The sequence below is a fragment of the Corvus kubaryi genome, unplaced genomic scaffold, assembly GCF_017639235.1.
Source record: "Corvus kubaryi isolate FWS band 111438036 unplaced genomic scaffold, C.kubaryi_AGA036_p1.0 37308, whole genome shotgun sequence".
NCBI lineage: Eukaryota > Metazoa > Chordata > Aves > Passeriformes > Corvidae > Corvus > Corvus kubaryi.
In genome coordinates this window covers 796840-814264 of record NW_024581096.1, presented here as the reverse complement: position 1 = coordinate 814264, position 17425 = coordinate 796840, and the positions used below count along the sequence as shown (strand labels likewise).

Genomic DNA, 17425 nt, shown 5'->3' with positions numbered 1-17425 from the left:
CAGCATATGCTAAAGCATTCCCTATGGTATATCCTGATGCATTCCCTAACACACATCCTGTTGCACACCCTAATGCCTACCCTGTTGCACACCCAAATGCGTACATTATGATTTACCTTACTGTATATCCTGTTGGATACCCTATGGCATACCCTAATGAATGCCCTATGGTATATCCTAATGCTTTCCCTATGGTAAATCCTAACATGTTCTCTATGGCATACCCTAATGAATACCCTATTGCACGCCCTGATGCCTACCCTGCTGCACACACAAATGCATATCCTATGGCTTGCCTTATTGCCTACCCAGTTGCACGCCCACAGAGGATTTCTTCACCATTTGCAACCTCTTGATGCCCCAGAAATGGCCCTTCCTTGGTTTAGTGCTGTGCTTGGCTCTGGTTGTGGAAAACTCATAGAAACATAGAACATCCTGAGCTGGAAGGGACACACAAGGATCATGGACTCCAACCCCTGACCCTGCACAGGCACCCCAACAACCCTGAGAGTGCTGTCCAAATGCTCCTGAAGCTCTGGCAGCCTCGGGGCCGTGCCCATTCCCTGGGGAGCCTGGGCAGTGCCCAGCACCCTCTGGGGGAAGAACCTTTTCCTGATATCCAGCCTGACCCTCCCTGACGCAGCTCCAGCCATTCCCTGGGTCCTGTCCCTGGTCACAGGGAGCAGAGATCACTGCCTGACCCTTCTCTGCGCCTCACAAGGATGCTGTAACTGCAATGAGTCTCCCCTCAGTCAGTTTCCAGGCTGAACAGACCAAGTGGCCTCAGCCCCTCCTTGTATGGCTTCCCCTCCGACGCTTCCCCTCTAGTCCCTTGAGACTAATCGTGTGGGTTTTGGCAGAGGTTGCACTTGGGTCTCAGTGGCCTTGGTTGGGTTTGAGATGATTGGTGTGACCATTTATAGAGGGGGTCAACCAGGAAAGTGGCCACAAATCCATTGCTGTCATCCCAGGTGGGGGATGGCAGAGGAGAATTTAGGCTGAAGCATTTCTTGGGATGTAGACATTGTGGCATGAGGTACTGGAGAGTTGATTGATTCCCCTTAGTAAATGTAGGTGCGGTGTGAAGTGTTGGCCAAGCTGAGCACGAGGTTTTGAGATAAATGAGCTGAAGTTATTCCTGTCCTCTAGGCTTTTTAGTCTGAGCAAACAACCTCCCAGTGACAGCAGCCCTTTCAGCATCACAGTGCTCTAAGTTGTAATGATAGACACTGGGTGGATACTGTGGGAACTGGGATGTGGAAGTTGGTTGGACTCAATGATCTTAGAAGTCTTTCCCAACCCTAATGGTTCTGTGATGTTCTGTGTTATTCTAAGTAATGCACTAATGATTAATGCTGAAAGGCAAATTTTTTTCCCTTCTCAACATGATTATTGGTGAAGAACAGTTTGTGGTTTGGCAGAGGTGGAGGCAGGAGGATCCAAGTGTGGCTGGAGAGCATCTGACCTGTGCACCATGTCCAGCACTGACTGCAAAAACCCATCAGTCCTCTTTCCATGGCTGTTTTTAATGTAATTTAGGTACAGATGGCCCAATCTGTGGCACACAAAACAGAGTGGTACCACTTGTCTCTGAAAGGGCATTGCCCAGCAAACACCAGAGAGGTTGCTTCACTGAGAGACTGGGGAAAAAAGGTCCCAGTGCCCCTGGAGCAGATCCTAAAGCCATACAGGTGTGGCCATACAGGTGTGTGTCTCACGTGCCACAGCAGTGAGCTCAGCTCCACGGAGCAGCACCACATCCATCTCTCAGATCTGTGGATGAGCCAACATTGCAGCCTTTAGTTTCTCCTCCAGAAGAGTTGATGAGCTCTTCCCCCAGTGAGGTGGAGATTCAGTGGGGAAAGCCTCCTTGGCTCAAGCTGCTCTCCACGGCTCTTCTGTGCGGGTGAGGAACATCTTGGTGGTGAACCTCAGAATGGATGCCAGCTCCCCAGGAGCCTAGCACAAGCACAGAAATAACAAGTGATGCTGCCCTTGTGTAGACACCTTCATTTAGGGATTTGCAGAAATCTGTAGAGCTTGGAAACCTTTCTTCCCTTACATTTCTGATATTGATCAGAGCATCAAACATCAAACAGTCCTGCCTTTGTAAATTACTGTGGGACTCCCCCCAGCAAAAGCTTTGTGTAGCTTTGAAGAGATTTATTTTCTGTATGCCCAGGGAATTCAAAGGCAGCTCTAAATTCGTGCACACTCATATATCTATGTAGTGCTTGAAGGGGCACAGGGAATGTAGCCCCGTGGGTGGCTCCGAGGAGCATCCCCAGCTGCTGTGTCCTCCTGCTCTCAGGCACGGAGAAAAATAGTGGAAAGGAGATACATTCCCTGTTTTTTGCCACAAGTTTTGACTTGTGTCTCTGGAGACATTCTCTAATTCTTTAGTGTATTGATTATTCTATTTTTATTATTTATTATCGTATCATTTTTATCACTTTATTCTTGTATTCAATTACTTCTTACTTTGCTCCTGTGATAATATATATGCTTATTGCATATATATATGTTAATTATACATATATATAATAATTACATATATTTGCTCATGACATACATTAGCATTCTGTAACTTAAAATGTTAGTAATTTTTTTTTTAATTCTTACCATGGTTCTGGGGGAGTTTTTTTTCCCCCTTCTTTCACACAGTCATCCAGGGCCAAACACAGCCCGTGCAAGTGTCGGCAGCAGGCAGGAGAGGGAGCCCGGGGAGCGGGCTGGCAGCCTGCCTGCACCGGCAGGTGAAGGGCAGGGCTGGGCATCAATTCGAGCTGGCCCTGCCTTTACCCCGAGCCCGGCCAAGCTCCCTGCCCGCAGTAACAGCGCTGGGCTTGGCCACGGGAGGCTCCAGGAGCCGCTGGCACACGGGTCCCGTGCGGGGCTGGGAGTTACTGGAGAGCCCTGGATTAAATGTCCGGCTGCGTGCTTTGAACTTGCCACTTCTCCCAAGCGGAACGGTGGCTGTTGGAAGCACCCGGCTGCTCTGCGGCCTTTCCACGGCAAGGCAGCGTGGTGGGGGGCCAGGGAGCACCAGGCAGCACCTCTTTGGAGGGTGGTGGTGAGGTGAGGGAGGGGTTAGTGGAGCCCAAGATGTCAGGTTTTAACGGAGCGCAAAGAAAAAGGCATTTTTGCACTGATAGGAAGGAGGGGATGGGGACAGGAGTTGTGCCCCACAAGCACTAGGAGCTGTCTGGGCTGGGAGTAGTTGATCCAGACCCTAAATTAAATGAGCAGTAGGTTTGCACTGCACATCAGTCCTCAGTCCGAGGCCAGGGGTGGGTTTTGGGGATCACGTTGAGCTGCATCTGGAGGTGTCCACAGGGCTACTGACGTAGCAGTGGGCATCACAGGGGATGGCAAGGGGACTGTCCCCAGTGCTCTGCAGGTTACTGGGGTCTGGAGTCTGCCCAATGCAGCCACATTCATGGCTCTGCACAGGACAGGTGTTTAAATTAGACTAGCAGTGCATCCTACAGTTGAGAGTTTGATAGGAAGCAGGACTAATTTTCTAAAAAAAATCCCTTAGGGTTTAAAGATTGGTGCATTTGACTTTAATTCAATGTGCTGGTAAGGTTTTGTACCTTATACCTCTACAATGCTCAGGTGTGTTGTGAAAAAACAGCCATCACCTTTACTCCATAAATTAGTGTGTGATTTCTCCTGGCTCCTTTTCACCTCGAAGGGGCCAAGATTTCAAGGCCACAGTGGGGACCAGCCTGTGCTCCAGCACATGATGGGACCAGAGGGATGGCACTTGGTGTCTCATTGTCTCTGCCGGGCAGTGGATGCCCTGGGCATCTCCCAGTGGTGGTGGGACCCAGCAGAGGCTCCTCGTGCTCATGCAGGTTGGTGGTGAAGAGTGTCAGGATCGCTCGTGGCCGAGCTGCTGCTGCCTGCTAAAAGCACAGCCGAGTTCAGAGCGTGGGGTTCATGCTGCAGTGGGACCCGTGCACACCCTGTACATGGGCTTAAGCACGGAGTAGAGGCTGCTCTGGGCTCTAGGTGGAGACTGCAGACTGCTGAGCCTGCCTGCGTCCTGCCTGCAGCCCTGGGACAGAGCCAGGCAGCAGCCTCCTGCTGGGGTGGGCTCCTGGGTGCCCCCAGACATTGTTGGTGGGTGAGGATGCTGGGGGTCCTGGTAGAAACAGCAGAAATGGGAAAAAAAAAGAGCCTCAAAATCCATTTATCCATTGATGAGAGGTGAGGGAAGGCAGGGAGACATTTCAGTGCTGAGACCCCTCCAGATCGGGCTGAACTGGCATCAGCTCCTAATCTCTCGTTTGCTCCCGAAATGCTCAAACCCTCGGCATGTGGGAGTGTGTTCCTGTCAGCCGGGGGGCTCAGCTGGCCCGAGGCACCCTCCTCACAGACCATCTGCTCCTGCCTGCTCCAGCCCCAGTCCAGCTCAGGCTGCTGCAGCCACCCCCAAGGTGTGGATTTTGGGATGCTGCAGAGTTGGACGATCCCTGCTCCCCATACTCGCAGACAAGCTGCTGTGCCCAGCCCTGCTCTTAGCTGATTCCCTTCTCCTCACCTGGGCACAGGAGTTTTGGAGGCTCATCAGGACCCCGTGATGCATCACCCTGCCTGACACCCATCCCACAAACCCCACCCCACCCCCGGTGATTTTGTCAGGGAATGAAGCATCCTGCTGACACAGGAGCACCCTGGAGAAGCAAGTGCCAGGGACATCACCTCCTGTTCCAAGGCCGGGGCAGATGCATGTGCCAGCATGGGGTTTGGATAGAAGGATGCTGGAGAGGGAAGCACCTCTTTTTCTGCCCTGGGAAAGGGGGAAGATGAGATAACGTGCTTAAAGCACATGTGCTTTGCCCATCCCTGGCTTTACTTGGACATAGGCCTGTAGCATGCAGAGGATGCTCTTGTGCTCTCCAGCAGGAAATCTCTTTAAGATTTTCTAACTGGGCCACAAGTTTCTGAACCAGATTCATTTCCCAGCCAAGTGAACCCGACTGCTGTGGTAGTTCCCAGAGGGATGGTCCCATGGGACCTGCAGCTTGAGCACCCTCAGCATCCCCTGAGCACACTTAGCCTCAGGGTTTTTTCATTGGTGGGTATTCTGGTGTGTAGCTATGTCAGAATCTGGAACTGGAGAATCAGTGCTTTCACAAAATCCACATCCCCTTTCCTTCCCCTGTGGGGATGGTTTTGCACAGCCCCATCTTTTCCTGCTGCACACATTTAAGCAAAATTACAGTGGGAAGTGGCTTTGGTGGGTACTGGGAGCAGAGGAGCCAGAGGACACTTGAGGGGTGAGGAATGAGGCTTGAGAATTATTTCAGGTCCCTGTCCTACAGCTTGCCAGGCCTGTTGCTGATGCAAAACACAGAATCTAAGTCTTGGGGACAGGAGCAAACAATGCTTGGCTGGAGGATGCTGCCCTACCTTGACACATCCTCTGGTCTCATCAGCAGTGCTGCCAACCATGGGGTGTGCCCCCTGTGCTCTCTTTCCTCACTGAGCATCCCAAAACAGTGCTTCCTTTTCCCCTCCCAGTGACAAATTCTTCCACTTTTCTTGCTTCTTTGTTTTTAAATTACTAGTGCTCTAAATAATTTTTTTTTTTTATTAAAGAGGGGTTAAAAGAAGCATCTCTGGCAGTGCTGGGGATCCAAACCCAGTGATAAAGGCAGGCCGGACAGGGTTTGGAGCAACCTGGTCTAGTGGAATGTGTCCCTGCCCATGACAGGAAGGTTGGAATGAGATGATCTTTAAGACCCCTCCCAACCCAAACCATTCTGTGATTCTGTGCTAACACTTCCAGTCCAGGAGCAGCAGGAACTGAAAATGAGGACAGCGAGTGCAGTGTCCATCACCTAAGGAGGCAGTGGCAGGCTGGAAAAACAAAACTCTTTCTGTTTCTGCTTTGTTCATAAGAGCAAGGTGTGCTTCCTTGCATCTCTTTGATATTCCAGCCCATGCCATCCAGGGTTCTTACAGGGTGATGCTCACAGTCTGCCAACTTCAGGCAAAATACGCCATGGCAATCATGGACATCCCTTCAGAGATACAAAGGACGGAGCAATTGAGGGCTTTTGCACGTTGATGTTGTTTTCTGCATCACCCTTCTGTAATCTAAGCTTTCCCAGGACGGATAGGCAGCTTTGGAGTCATTGTAGGGTGCTCCATACCTGCATGCTCAGGGGATAAGCAAAAAATATTAATGCATCTTTCACATCCCGTAAAAGAAAAAAACCACCAGCCAAATATAACATTTCTTATAGCAAAAGCTCCCTGGCTACATAGAATTTGTAAATGTTGGCCTCTGAGAAAGATTTTCTGAGCTCCTTTGTGTAAATAACATTTTTTTAGCAGACTGGCACTTCATCTCCAGGTCTCAATTTTCAAGTGGTGGCTTGTTCTCCCCCATCCCAGAGCTGCATTTCCAGCAAGGAGATCCAGCACTGGTACACGATGCCGATCAGGTGCCTGGTGGTGGGAGAGACGTGGTGAAAAGCAGACAGAGGAGATAAGAGGGGTGACAGCCCCTTTGCTCTCCAGCGTGTTTGCTCAGCAATGCTGAGTGCTGGGCCAGAGCCACCACCTCCCTGCAGACTAAACAGTTGCAGTGTTTTCTCTCCCATGACCGAAAGAATTTAGTAAAGGGTCCCGGTATGAAACTTTACACGAACTCTGGGTGCCACGAATATCTCTGGCTGGGAGTCTGTTAACTCCTCCGGTTCCTTGATCATCCGCGCGGTTCAGTCCCGGGGCAGATGAAAGGAAGACCCATCCCACGATGGATTGGCCAGCTGCCTACAGGACCCCCTGTGCTCTCCCACCCACCGAGTTTTTGTGTGTCCATCTTTGCAGGTTTTTTTCTGCTTTCTTTTAAAGGAGACAGCCAAGAACTCTGGCCCATATGGAGCTCTGGAGTCCTCCAGTTCAGGAAAGACATGAACCTGTTAGAACGGGTCCAGGGGAGGATGTTCCCAGGGCTGGAGCCCCTCTGCTCTGCAGCCAGCTGCGGGGTGTTCAGCTGCACAAGAGAAGGCTCCAGGGAGAGCTCAGAGCCCCTGGCAGGACCTAAAGGGGCTCCAGGAGAGCTGCAGAGGGACTGGGGCCAAGGCATGGAGGGACAGGACCCAGGGAATGGCTTCCCAGTGCCAGAGGGCAGGGCTGGATGGGATATTGGGAAGGAATTGCTGTCTGGGAGGGTGGGCAGGCCCTGGCCCAGGGTGCCCAGAGCAGCTGTGGCTGCCCCTGGATCCCTGGCAGTGTCCAAGGCCAGGTTGGACAGGGCTCTGAGCAACGTGGGACAGTGGAAGGTGGCAGTGGGTTGGAACTAGATAACCTTTAAAAGTCCTTTCCAGCCCTGATTCTATAATATCTCATGCCCCTTGGACTTCTTTATAGCCACCTCTGTGCTATGGATGTCCATCCAAAGGTTGTCTGCTCTCCTGTGCTACCCAGCTCGGGGGCTTCCACTTCAGGGACAAGTTTTGGGGATGTGAGAAGCCCCTGAGGCCTCATTCATCCATCAGTCCTGGCTTGCAGAGAAGAAGAGGCCAAGCCTCAGTGTCTTGCCCAGCTCAGCAGATGGGTGGTCCCCGTCCCACTTCATGGTGAACATCAGCAAGAGGGCACTTCCCAGGAGGGTCTTAGCATCCCACAGGAGAACATCCTGCTGCCAGCTACCAGGCAATCAGGAAAATCCCTTCGTGGACCAAACTGATGTGAGCCAGGAGTGCCTGTGCAGTAAAGCTCCTGATGTCAAACAGGATTAGCTGCCTGCCTTTCCCTGCCCGGTTTCATTCATTCACAAGCAAGCTGGCCTTTCAATGGACACAGCTTCATTTCCAGTGCCAGTGGAATTCCTCCAGCCCTGGTGCCTGGACAAAGGAGCACCTGCCTCCGTGGTCAGTTTTCCTCCTCTTATATCCCTCTTTCCAAATTTGGCCTGTCCCCATAGATCCCTTTCTATGTCCACCTTATAAAGAGGACACATTGCATGTGCAGAATTTAAAATAAGAATGCATCCTGCTGGCAAAATCCAGCTGGTCCCTGCTGCATCCTCCTGGGCTGCAAGGCTGGGCATCTCCAGACATGGCATTTGAAAGCAGGATCCATCTCTCAGCCACAACTGGGGTCCCAGTCATCACCTCAGCCTGGTGTTGGGAGTGGGATGAGCATTTTCTCAGGCACAGAAGTGGTCTCTGAACAGATTTGGGGATGGTGCTGGGGTTCAGACCCTGCTGCATTGCGGAGAAGGGTTTGCAAACTGCCCGCCAAACCATCTACACTCATATGAAGCAGCCCAAAAATAGGTTTTTGTGATATTTCTTGAAACCATTATGCTTTTACACTGAGCTTGTGCTATGAGGAATACAGCCCATGGGATGGGAGATTTATATCAATATATTTTTCCATGGAGTGGGGGTATCAGCACTGCTGTGGGTGCTGGGATGAGCAGGGATTTGCTGTGCTTGCTCCTCTCTCTTCCTACCATCTCCATGTAGCTAGGAGGGAATTGCTGGCCTAGGGGTGGGATGCTCTAGAGGGCATGGATTCTTTGTCTCTGTTTCAGGGGGAGGACTCCCAGTGTCTCCGAAATTCCAAAGGTAGCCCAAGGCTTCCTGTGCACGCTCATAAAGGCAAAGAGCACATCACTGCCTCGAGATTCCCACTGTACTGGAAAGTGCAGGAATAAGATGAATATAGCCAGGATCTCCTGCACTGCTGCAGAAGAGCAAGGCTGCCGAGGGGGAGCGGCCTCCTCTGGGCGTTACATGGGGGGTCTGCAGGGCTGGTCAAACGGGTGTCCTGGCTGCTCTGCTGGCAACCCAGCAAGGAAATCAATTCGTGTTTCTCTGTGGTCCCTTGTCTCCCCTCCAGCCCCTCTCCGTGCAACTGAGGGATTGGCTTGTGAGTCTCAGACACGTGAGTAGCTCCCCGTGTCTGTGTGTCCTGCAGATGGCGGGTCTGTCCCTTGCTCACTGCAACGTCTGGCTGATGGTGTTTTGCTGTGTCTGGGTTCGTGGGATAACAGGTCTTTAAGGTGATGATAAATTGCTGTTACCCAGCTGAGCTGACACCCTGGCACATGTTTGGGAACCCAGAAAGGTGTGAGATAGGAAGGACAGCAATAAAAATTAAGTGACGAAGAAGGCAACTCTGTCACCTGGGTGGTGCTGGAGGAGGCACTGGCAAACATCCAGGACAAAATGATGATTGCTGTTGGTTGTGTGCAGACCAGGCTACTGAATCCACCCTCCTGGTCTTCTCAGAGCTTCCACCCAGACAGTGCTCCAAGATCTCTAGCAGCTGAGAGGTTAGCAGCAAAACTTTTATCAGCACATCCATCATTATGCTCCCACCAGGCTGATTTAAACCTCTAAATCAATAATTAACTGCTCTCACCTCTGCAGCCCTTCAAGGACCTGACAGGCATTGCTGTCTGAAGCCATGAGACACCCACATTGGGTGGTTTATTGCTGCTGATCCCAGATTTGGAGCTAGATGGAGAGGTTGGGGTGAGACCAGGAGGCAGGAGGTTCAAGTGACCACTCGCCTGGTCACCTCAGGGTGTTTGTAGACATGGGAAGTATCCACAGCTACTGTTGGCTCTGGTCATCAGCTGCCTCAGTTACCCAAACCTGGGAATGTAAAATTGATTATGTTTCTTGTCCTGGGAGTTTGTTTAGCCCCTGCTTTAGAAAAACCAGGAGTTTTCTGACCTTACTTTCCCTTCATGCCCAAATCCTTCTGAGAGGAGTAAGCACTGTGTCTGCCTCATGGATGCAGAATCTTTGAGTTGTTCTTGCCGATGTGGAAGAATTCCATATCCCTGGAATTGTTCAAGGCAGGCTGGATGGGGCTTGGAGCACCCTGGGATAGTGGAAGGTGTCCCTGCCCATGGCAGGGGATAAAACGAGATGAGTTATAAGATCCCTTCCAACCCAGACATCCTGTGATTCTGTGAGTTGGTCAGTGACATCTAAGGAAAGTTAGAAATCATCTGGCGGGGGGATGGTGCGTGGTAGGTGTCTGTGGGGTGGTAGTCACAGTCCTGGTAGCCTGGACCTTCACCATCTGGTGCATTTTGGAGCCCTCTGTGATTGAAACAGTTCACAGAACTGTGGCCATCATAAAGTCAGATCCACGCTGAAGGCCACTGGTAGGATTCCCTGCTTTTCCCAAAATGGCCAAAACATCCTGAGAAGATGTTCAAATGGTGCAGCTCCAGCATGGAGGAAGCGACGTGATGAAAGCCTGTGGGAGTGAAATGCCTCATGGCTGGGTGAAGCCAGGACCTCTGCAAGGCTGGGCACAGGGTGTCATCTGTAATTTAAAAGCTTTAGCTGCTTTAAATGTCAATAGCTCCTTTGTTGCAGTCATAATAATTGTCGTGATTCGCATGTCTTGGTCACACGCCCCAGAGCACTTCGCAGAGGAAGATGAGCAAATCATTCCCGTTTGTTGCCGGATGGGAAATCAGGGTACAGAGGTGATGGCAGCCCACACAGGGCTGGAAATAAACCTCAGTCTCCTGTGCTGCTGTTCTCCAGGTTCTGCGTGGGAGCTGTAGGCTCAAAGCAGGTTTTCTGTCGTCACCTTACTCTGCTCTGTCTTGTCTCCATGCTGGCAGTAGCATGGGCAGGGACGGTGTGGTGGGATCTCCATGGGGTTCTGTCCTTGGGTGCAGGCAGAGAGGCCAGGAGTGGGTGGCTGGAGGAAGGGCAGAGCCCATGGAAGAGCTGATGGTCCCACTTCATGTCCCACCACCTCCAGCAGAGGTGTTTTTGTAGTGTTGTCCATGAAGTGAGACATTCCCAGTGGAGCTGTGGGTGGTACAGAGGAGCTCAGTGAGACCCCACAAATCCATGGGCAGAGGTGTTTGATCCCTCCCTGGTGCTGTTTGTCCAGCACCTCCTGAGCTGCTCCTGAATGCAAACCACTCATCTCACAGGTCTATACTCCTCAGGAAGCAAAGCTGCACACCAGAGTGTCCTGCAAGTCAGGACACAAATACATGTAGTATTTAAATTCTAAGCAGGAAATAATGCAGTGATGTTAATTGTGCAAAATATGATTTATGGAGCCCTTTCTAGGAAGGTTTGTGCTTCTCCAGGACAGCAGTAAGGGACAGAGGCTGTCCAACCTCTGCCCACCAGCTCCCTCCTCCAACCCACTGCATTTGTCTCGGCCCTTTCCCAACAGCCATTTAGGGCTCCAGGGTTTCGCAGAACATTGCCAGTAAGATCAACTATTTAGCACAGCCCATCTCAGCTTTTTATATAGCTCTTAGCACGGATATCTAAGCATCATATATTTCTTTTTGTGCAGTATTTCTGACTCAGTATTTCCTGCCTCCTTGACAATGACTGAGTAAACAGCAGAGCTGCCAGAGGAAGAACCCTGTGTTCACAGAGCAACAAGCCCAAATGTGCCTCTTTTTTTTTTCCATCAGAAGGTGGCGATGCTTAAATTAACCCTCATTTTTATCCCTCACTAAACTTTTGCCCTCGAACTTGCTGCTGCCAGAGTCAGCCATGGGTCGGTGGGCCCAGATCTGGGGAAAAGTTATTTGGAACTTGTCTTTAAAAAAGGGTGACGAACTCCCAAGGGAAGAATTTTCAGCTGCAGCTGTCTGAGCTGGGGTGAGGGCTTAGATCTGATGGCAAAATGCTGCTTCTCATCCCACCTGACTCTGCTGCCCACCAAAAATGTTAGAGGATGGATTTGCCTGCTCTCCACAGAGTGGCCATTCCTCTTGGCTCTTCTAGCTTGCTCCTAGTCTCTGAAAGGTCTCATGTCCCCTGTCATGAGCCAGTGTTGCATGAACTGCATCTATACTGGGATGGGGAGTGGGCTTTCACTGGGCTGCAAGAGTGGACACCCCCAGGATAAAGGCATTTTGAATTTCCATTACTGGCAGGAGCTTCAGCCAAGCTTACAAAGGATCCCACAGAGGATGTCAGAGGTTTTACTGAGCCCTGGGCCATCTCTGTGATGTGTGAACACAGGCCACCCTGACCTACCCATCGCACACGGTGAGGCCCAACATGATGAACATGCTTAGCCTTCAGATTTATGCCCCAAACTTGTCCTGTATGAGAACTCTTTAGAGGTCCCCTTGGCATCCCCCTACTTGCCACATGGTTTCCCAATGAATTCTTCTCCCAAACCAGGCAGAGAAGGGAGGCCAACCCTGCTACCTGGTATAAATACATTTTATTTTAAACTATAGGCACTGAAGGAAGGTCATCCAGTAAACACACCCAGATTATCTACAGGCCAGAGCACCCCCAAATTAGTAATACAATTTGTGTTTAAAAATACAGCCAAACTGATGAAAGATAATTTGCTTACTGCTCTGACATCACCACCTAAGCATGGAGCAAGCCAATCCACAGGTTATTTTTATATAACTCCGTGAGGCATTTCCAGAGCAAATAAAGTTCAATGGGCAGGGCAGTGACCCGGCTGTCTGGTTCCAGAGCTTTTCAGCCCCCTCCAGGCTCGTCACTGGTGTGTGGAGGTCTGTGGGTCAGGGCACGGCTCCATTGGATGTGCCCCGGGCACACAGGACGTGGGGTTTGTTCTCTGCCGGCCGGCTCCTCACCTCTCCCACGTGCTGGCTCTGGCTCATCCGTTTGGGTTGCACAGCCTTTGGAGCTGCTCTCCGTGTTCTCAAAGGGTCGCAGGGCCTGCTGTGGGCATGGCTGGCCTGCAGCAGGTGAGTCACACGTGTAACTCCGTTAATCAAACAACCCAGCTGAGCCTCGGTGATGGCAGTGGTCTCCTCAAACACCCCAAGGCAGATGGGGCACCTCTGCATGGGTGGCACTCAGTGCACACCGTGGTACGGGTCAAACCTGCTCACTGAAGGCCAAATTTAAGCACAGAGCTCCCTGGACCACCTTCCTGGTGCATGCTGAGACACTGGTGTAGCACCATCCTGAGGCAGATGGGTTTCTCAGGATGCTTCAGGATACCTCTGGCACTGCAAGTCCAGCTGCCATGGAGGTTCCTGCCAATCCCAGCTCTGGCCTGTAGGCAGGCGTGGTCCAGAAAATTTCCTCCCACTGGTGAGATGCTCTTCCTACTTTGTCAGAGGAATCAGTGTCACTCCCCTCCTTTTGCAGAACACGTGCAAATCACCTCCTTTTGCAAAGTTTGGCCCAAGCTGAGTCTGCAAATGGAACAAAATTGTTCCCTCTGTGGCATTGCATTCTGGGTGGAAATGTTCTCGGGGCCTTCTGCATCCATCCTATATTCCATCCCCCTCTCCCATCCTTCGTGGGGGTCCCTCAAAGTCTGCACAAGCTTTCCTGTGACTGGAGGAGGGGGAACCTCAGACCGTTTTCTTTTACAAGGATCTTCTTACAGCTGCAAAGGTGGGGCAGTGTTCATTGATGTCTCTGCATCACCCACCAGGTGCCACAGGATGAAAAAAGGAGGGTGATGTGTGGTGGAATCCTTTCCTGCCTGGCTCCCATCCCAGGCCTCATGAGTTTGGTTTGGTTTGCTGGTTGGTTTATGGAATTTTGGGGGGTTGGTTGGTTTGATGGGGGTTTTTTTACAAAAGATAACCATTTTTAAAGGAAGATGTTGAAGTGTCAGTTTTCTCTCTTGCAAGGGTGCAGAGCAGGGCATGTTTGAAGCAGGAACAAGAAGGAGCAGAGTTTCCTGCAGTGGTTTTTATTCTTGCCCAGTAATCTGGGACTGCAGAGCCCGTGCAGTTATCCCAAGCTGCTAGGAATTTCACAGCATGCCCCAGAGATCCCAAAATACAGCACAGCTCCCCAGGTATATCAGTGTGGAGCTTCCAGGTCCAGGCAGGACAGAAGGTGCTGAAGGGCATCCAGGCTGGGAGGGTCAGGATGGGTTGGGGGCTGGAGCTGGCTGGGCTGCTGCATGAGGCAGTGCCAGGAGATGCAGAGGAATCCAGAAAAGCTCCAGGGTTCCAAGGGAGCTTTTTGTGCTCTACATGGGTGGATGGGGCAGATGAGGGGCATGTGATGCTCTTGCCTGTTTTTTTAATTTCTCAGTAATCAGGATATCATGTCTCTTTGACTTTTCATTTTTGCATTAAAAATCAATTGAAAACTCCGGGACAAGTAATTGAGTAACCCTGGGGTGATAACCTGAGCTGGCAAATAACTCTTCCATTACTGCCCAGGGACTGGCTGGTTAATGAAAGGATGGACTCTGCAAACTCCCCCGGAGAGTCTGGGGAGACCCAGCAGGATTTGGCTGCAGGTTGACTTCGAAGTCGCAGACACAGTTGGGCAACTGACTTATGGAAATGGGTGTAGAGAGGAATTAGTCATCGCTGTTTGGTTAATAAGTGCCTCAGCTATTTTACAAGTCTTTTTTCCTGCATATGCAAATTCATATTTTATTTTTCCTTTTGTAGTGAAACATATAAATAGCTCCTGCCTTGGATCTTCTGTGCATGCAGTTGTGTCTTGAAAATAATCATCATGCTTTTGCCTGGCTTTCTTTAGCAGCTGCTTCACTTTCCTTTGTTCTAAAAGGAAGACCTCCTGTGTGTTGTCCAGGGCAAGAGAGCAAACTTTGGTGTGGTGGCTTTTTTATCTCCCCAGCTTTGCAGAGAGCAGCTGCAGGTCAGAGCATTTGCAGCAGCAAAGCCCTTTGTCTCAGGCAGTAGGAATAAACTGAGATGAAAAAGATAGAAGGTAATTTATTTAGTTGCTGGATTTCAAAGGTTGTGCAACCTGCACTGGGAGCAGGCAGTGTGGAGAACGAACTTGTCCTCTTCTTCTTCAGTGTTCCCCTGCTTAGTGTCTACTAAATTTTAGTACCAAGGAAAGGTCTCTATGGAGACAGACAAGCAAAGTCGCGTGGGATGTCATGCAAGAACCTCTGCAGCATCTCTTAGGGCCCAGGGAAACCTTCTTGACTCTGAGCACGATGCACTCCCTTGTGCCATCCTCTAGAAGGCTTTTTATTTGCTTTTCTGTGTTGCCTTGTGCTCTTTGCCACACGCTTCCATCACATACATCCCTCTTCATACCCTGCTTTTGGACAAACCCCTTCTTTCACCCAAGCTGGAGGTATGATGGAGAGGCAGCTATTTCCCTGTGTGCTTCCTCCTGATGCTGATCCATAAATCACATCACTGGGATAATCCTTAGTCATAGCAACCATCAGCTCAGGCGCAGGGTGACCTTTTAATGCCAAGCCCAGGCTGCCCTGATCTTCTGGTCAGGCAGGGAGCCAGTCTCTGCCATTATTTTGTGAGACGCCAGAGAGCAGCCAGACCAATAGGATGCTCCTGGCCAGACACTGGGTCTGCTGAAGATACTGGAATAAATGGGCTGGGCAGGTCAACCTGGACCACCAAGCCCAGCACGGCCACCAGCATTTCCTCTGCATTTTATTTAACCTCTCTGTTGCTGCCTTGATTCGGTCCTGGTGGTACATACAGAAAAGAGTCCCCGTGTCTGTCGGGGGGGACAGTGGGGCGCAGGGGACGCCATCTCTAGTGCAAGCTGTGGCAGTTATTGCAGGAGTTGGTGCTATTTCTACAGTACCTGCTTTCTGGTGGCTTTGCTGTGTTGAAATTGCAGCCGCTCCGCACGCATTGAGTAATCTCCCCACTGTTACTAAAGAGTCAGTCTGTCTGTCTGTCCTCCCCCCACCCCGAGTTTCAATTTCCTCCTAATTCCCTCTCTAGACAGCCGTTGCCTCTCCCGTGGTGGTGCGGTGTTGCTGATGCAGCCTCTTGTCTCTGTGCCTCTTGCAGAAGGATTTCTCCATGCGGGAGGAGCTGCAGCAGCGGGACGTGGAGCACTGGCTGGGGTTCATCACCTTCCTCTGCGAGGTCTTCGGCACCATGAGGAGCAGCACCGGGGAGCCCTTCCGAGTCCTCGTCTGCCCCATCTATACCTGCCTCAGGGAGGTAAATGCCTTCCCACTTCGTCCTTCCCCACCAGTGGGACAAGCTGTTGTGTTGCTGTGTGGAGATGCCCGTGGTCCATGGACGACACTGGAAAGGCTGTAGCTGCCCCTGGATCCTTGGAAGTGTCCAAGGCCAGCCTGGACGGGGCTTGGAGCAATCTGGGATAGTGGAAGGTGTCCCTGCCTATGGCAGGAAGTCAGAACTAGATGGAGGATCTTTAAGGCCTTCCTAGCCCAAACCATTCTAGGATTCCATCTTTGCTTTGTAATTCCTAGAGGTTTGCTCTGCTTACACTTCTCACTTCAAAAGTACCCATATCTGCAGGGATGCTTGGCTCTTCCTGCACGTTGTCTTTCTGCTCGTTAAAGCACAATATTTAAAGCTCGCACTCCCTTTGTCCAGGGGTTAGAAAGGACCAACAGTTGGAGTGGCAAACCCAGCACTGGAGTTTGCAAATCCCAGTGTTGTGAAAATCCCCACCTAAGCAACTTAAACAGTTTCTTAAAACAGGTGAAGATACCTGAATAGATGAGACAGACTGAGGGGAGGAAGGAGGGAGAGAAATGAGGGCCCTAATGTCCTTAGACCCCACCCAGTGCAACAGAAACCCAGCCCTGTCATCAGGGTTGGAGATTTTTCAGAACTTGAGCTCCCCGTGGCTCGGGGTGGTGGCAGAAACCTCAGTGAGTACTTACAGAAAAGACAGCTCAAGTGTTAATGTTCCATAGAGGAGGAGAGGGCTTCCCTCCATCCTGTTTTAAAAATGGTTTTGTCTCCTGCTGGTGCCTTTAGAAGACTTTCTGAGAAAAACCCGCCTCGTTTCCCAGAGTTGGAGCTGTGAATCTCAAATTTTCAGTGGTGCTTCTGTCAGGCCATAAATAACTCGCTGTAAAATAAGTTCTCCACTAGACCTCGGGCAAGGGAAGGATAAAGAAAGTGCTGGTGATGACTTTTTTTACATGCATGGGAAGTTTCCTCTGAATGCAAACACACCATAAACATTTTGTCTGGGTGGTAGTACTGTGGGCAGGGTTCACAGATGGTGACTGGAGTGGTGAGGAGTGCGGGCCTCATGATGAGACACACATATCCAGAGGAGGAGATGGGAGAGGGATGCTAAGAATAGCCCAACTTCCCCAAAATCTCTGCCCACTGAGGTATGTGTCACCTTCTGGGGAAGATCTTGACGTCTAGCAAAGCCCCCGTGCCCATCCACTTCCCATCGTAATCGTGACACAACACAGCCCTCATTCTGCCAGAGTTTTTCCCTGCCCACTCCCATCTGCCCTAGCCATGCTGTCACTGTCCCTCTTGTCACCTTTCTGCTCTGTAGGGACATGGTGGTGATCTAAAGGTGTGCAGAAGGAGGTGAATTTAATGTATCAGGGATATTTTTTGCTACAGGGCAGCTCCATAAAAAGATTTACTAATTATATCAAGATGTCATGCGTAAATTTGCTCTTAAAAATACATTTCTGTTCCTTAGCAGGACAGGTCTGTCCCTGTGGTGTTGTTTGT

At 50.8% G+C, this 17425-nt stretch overlaps 1 protein-coding gene across 5 annotated transcripts in view; it reads left to right on the top strand.

The window, feature by feature from the left end:
• CTIF (cap binding complex dependent translation initiation factor) overlaps positions 1 to 17425 on the top strand; it is a 143383-nt gene that overhangs the window by 106542 nt on the left and 19416 nt on the right. For all 5 annotated transcript variants that reach the window (XM_042028194.1, XM_042028197.1, XM_042028196.1 and 2 more), the window contains one exon: positions 15752 to 15907. In XM_042028194.1, coding sequence (XP_041884128.1) covers positions 15752 to 15907 — 156 coding nt within the window. The remainder of the gene's footprint in view (positions 1 to 15751; positions 15908 to 17425) is intronic.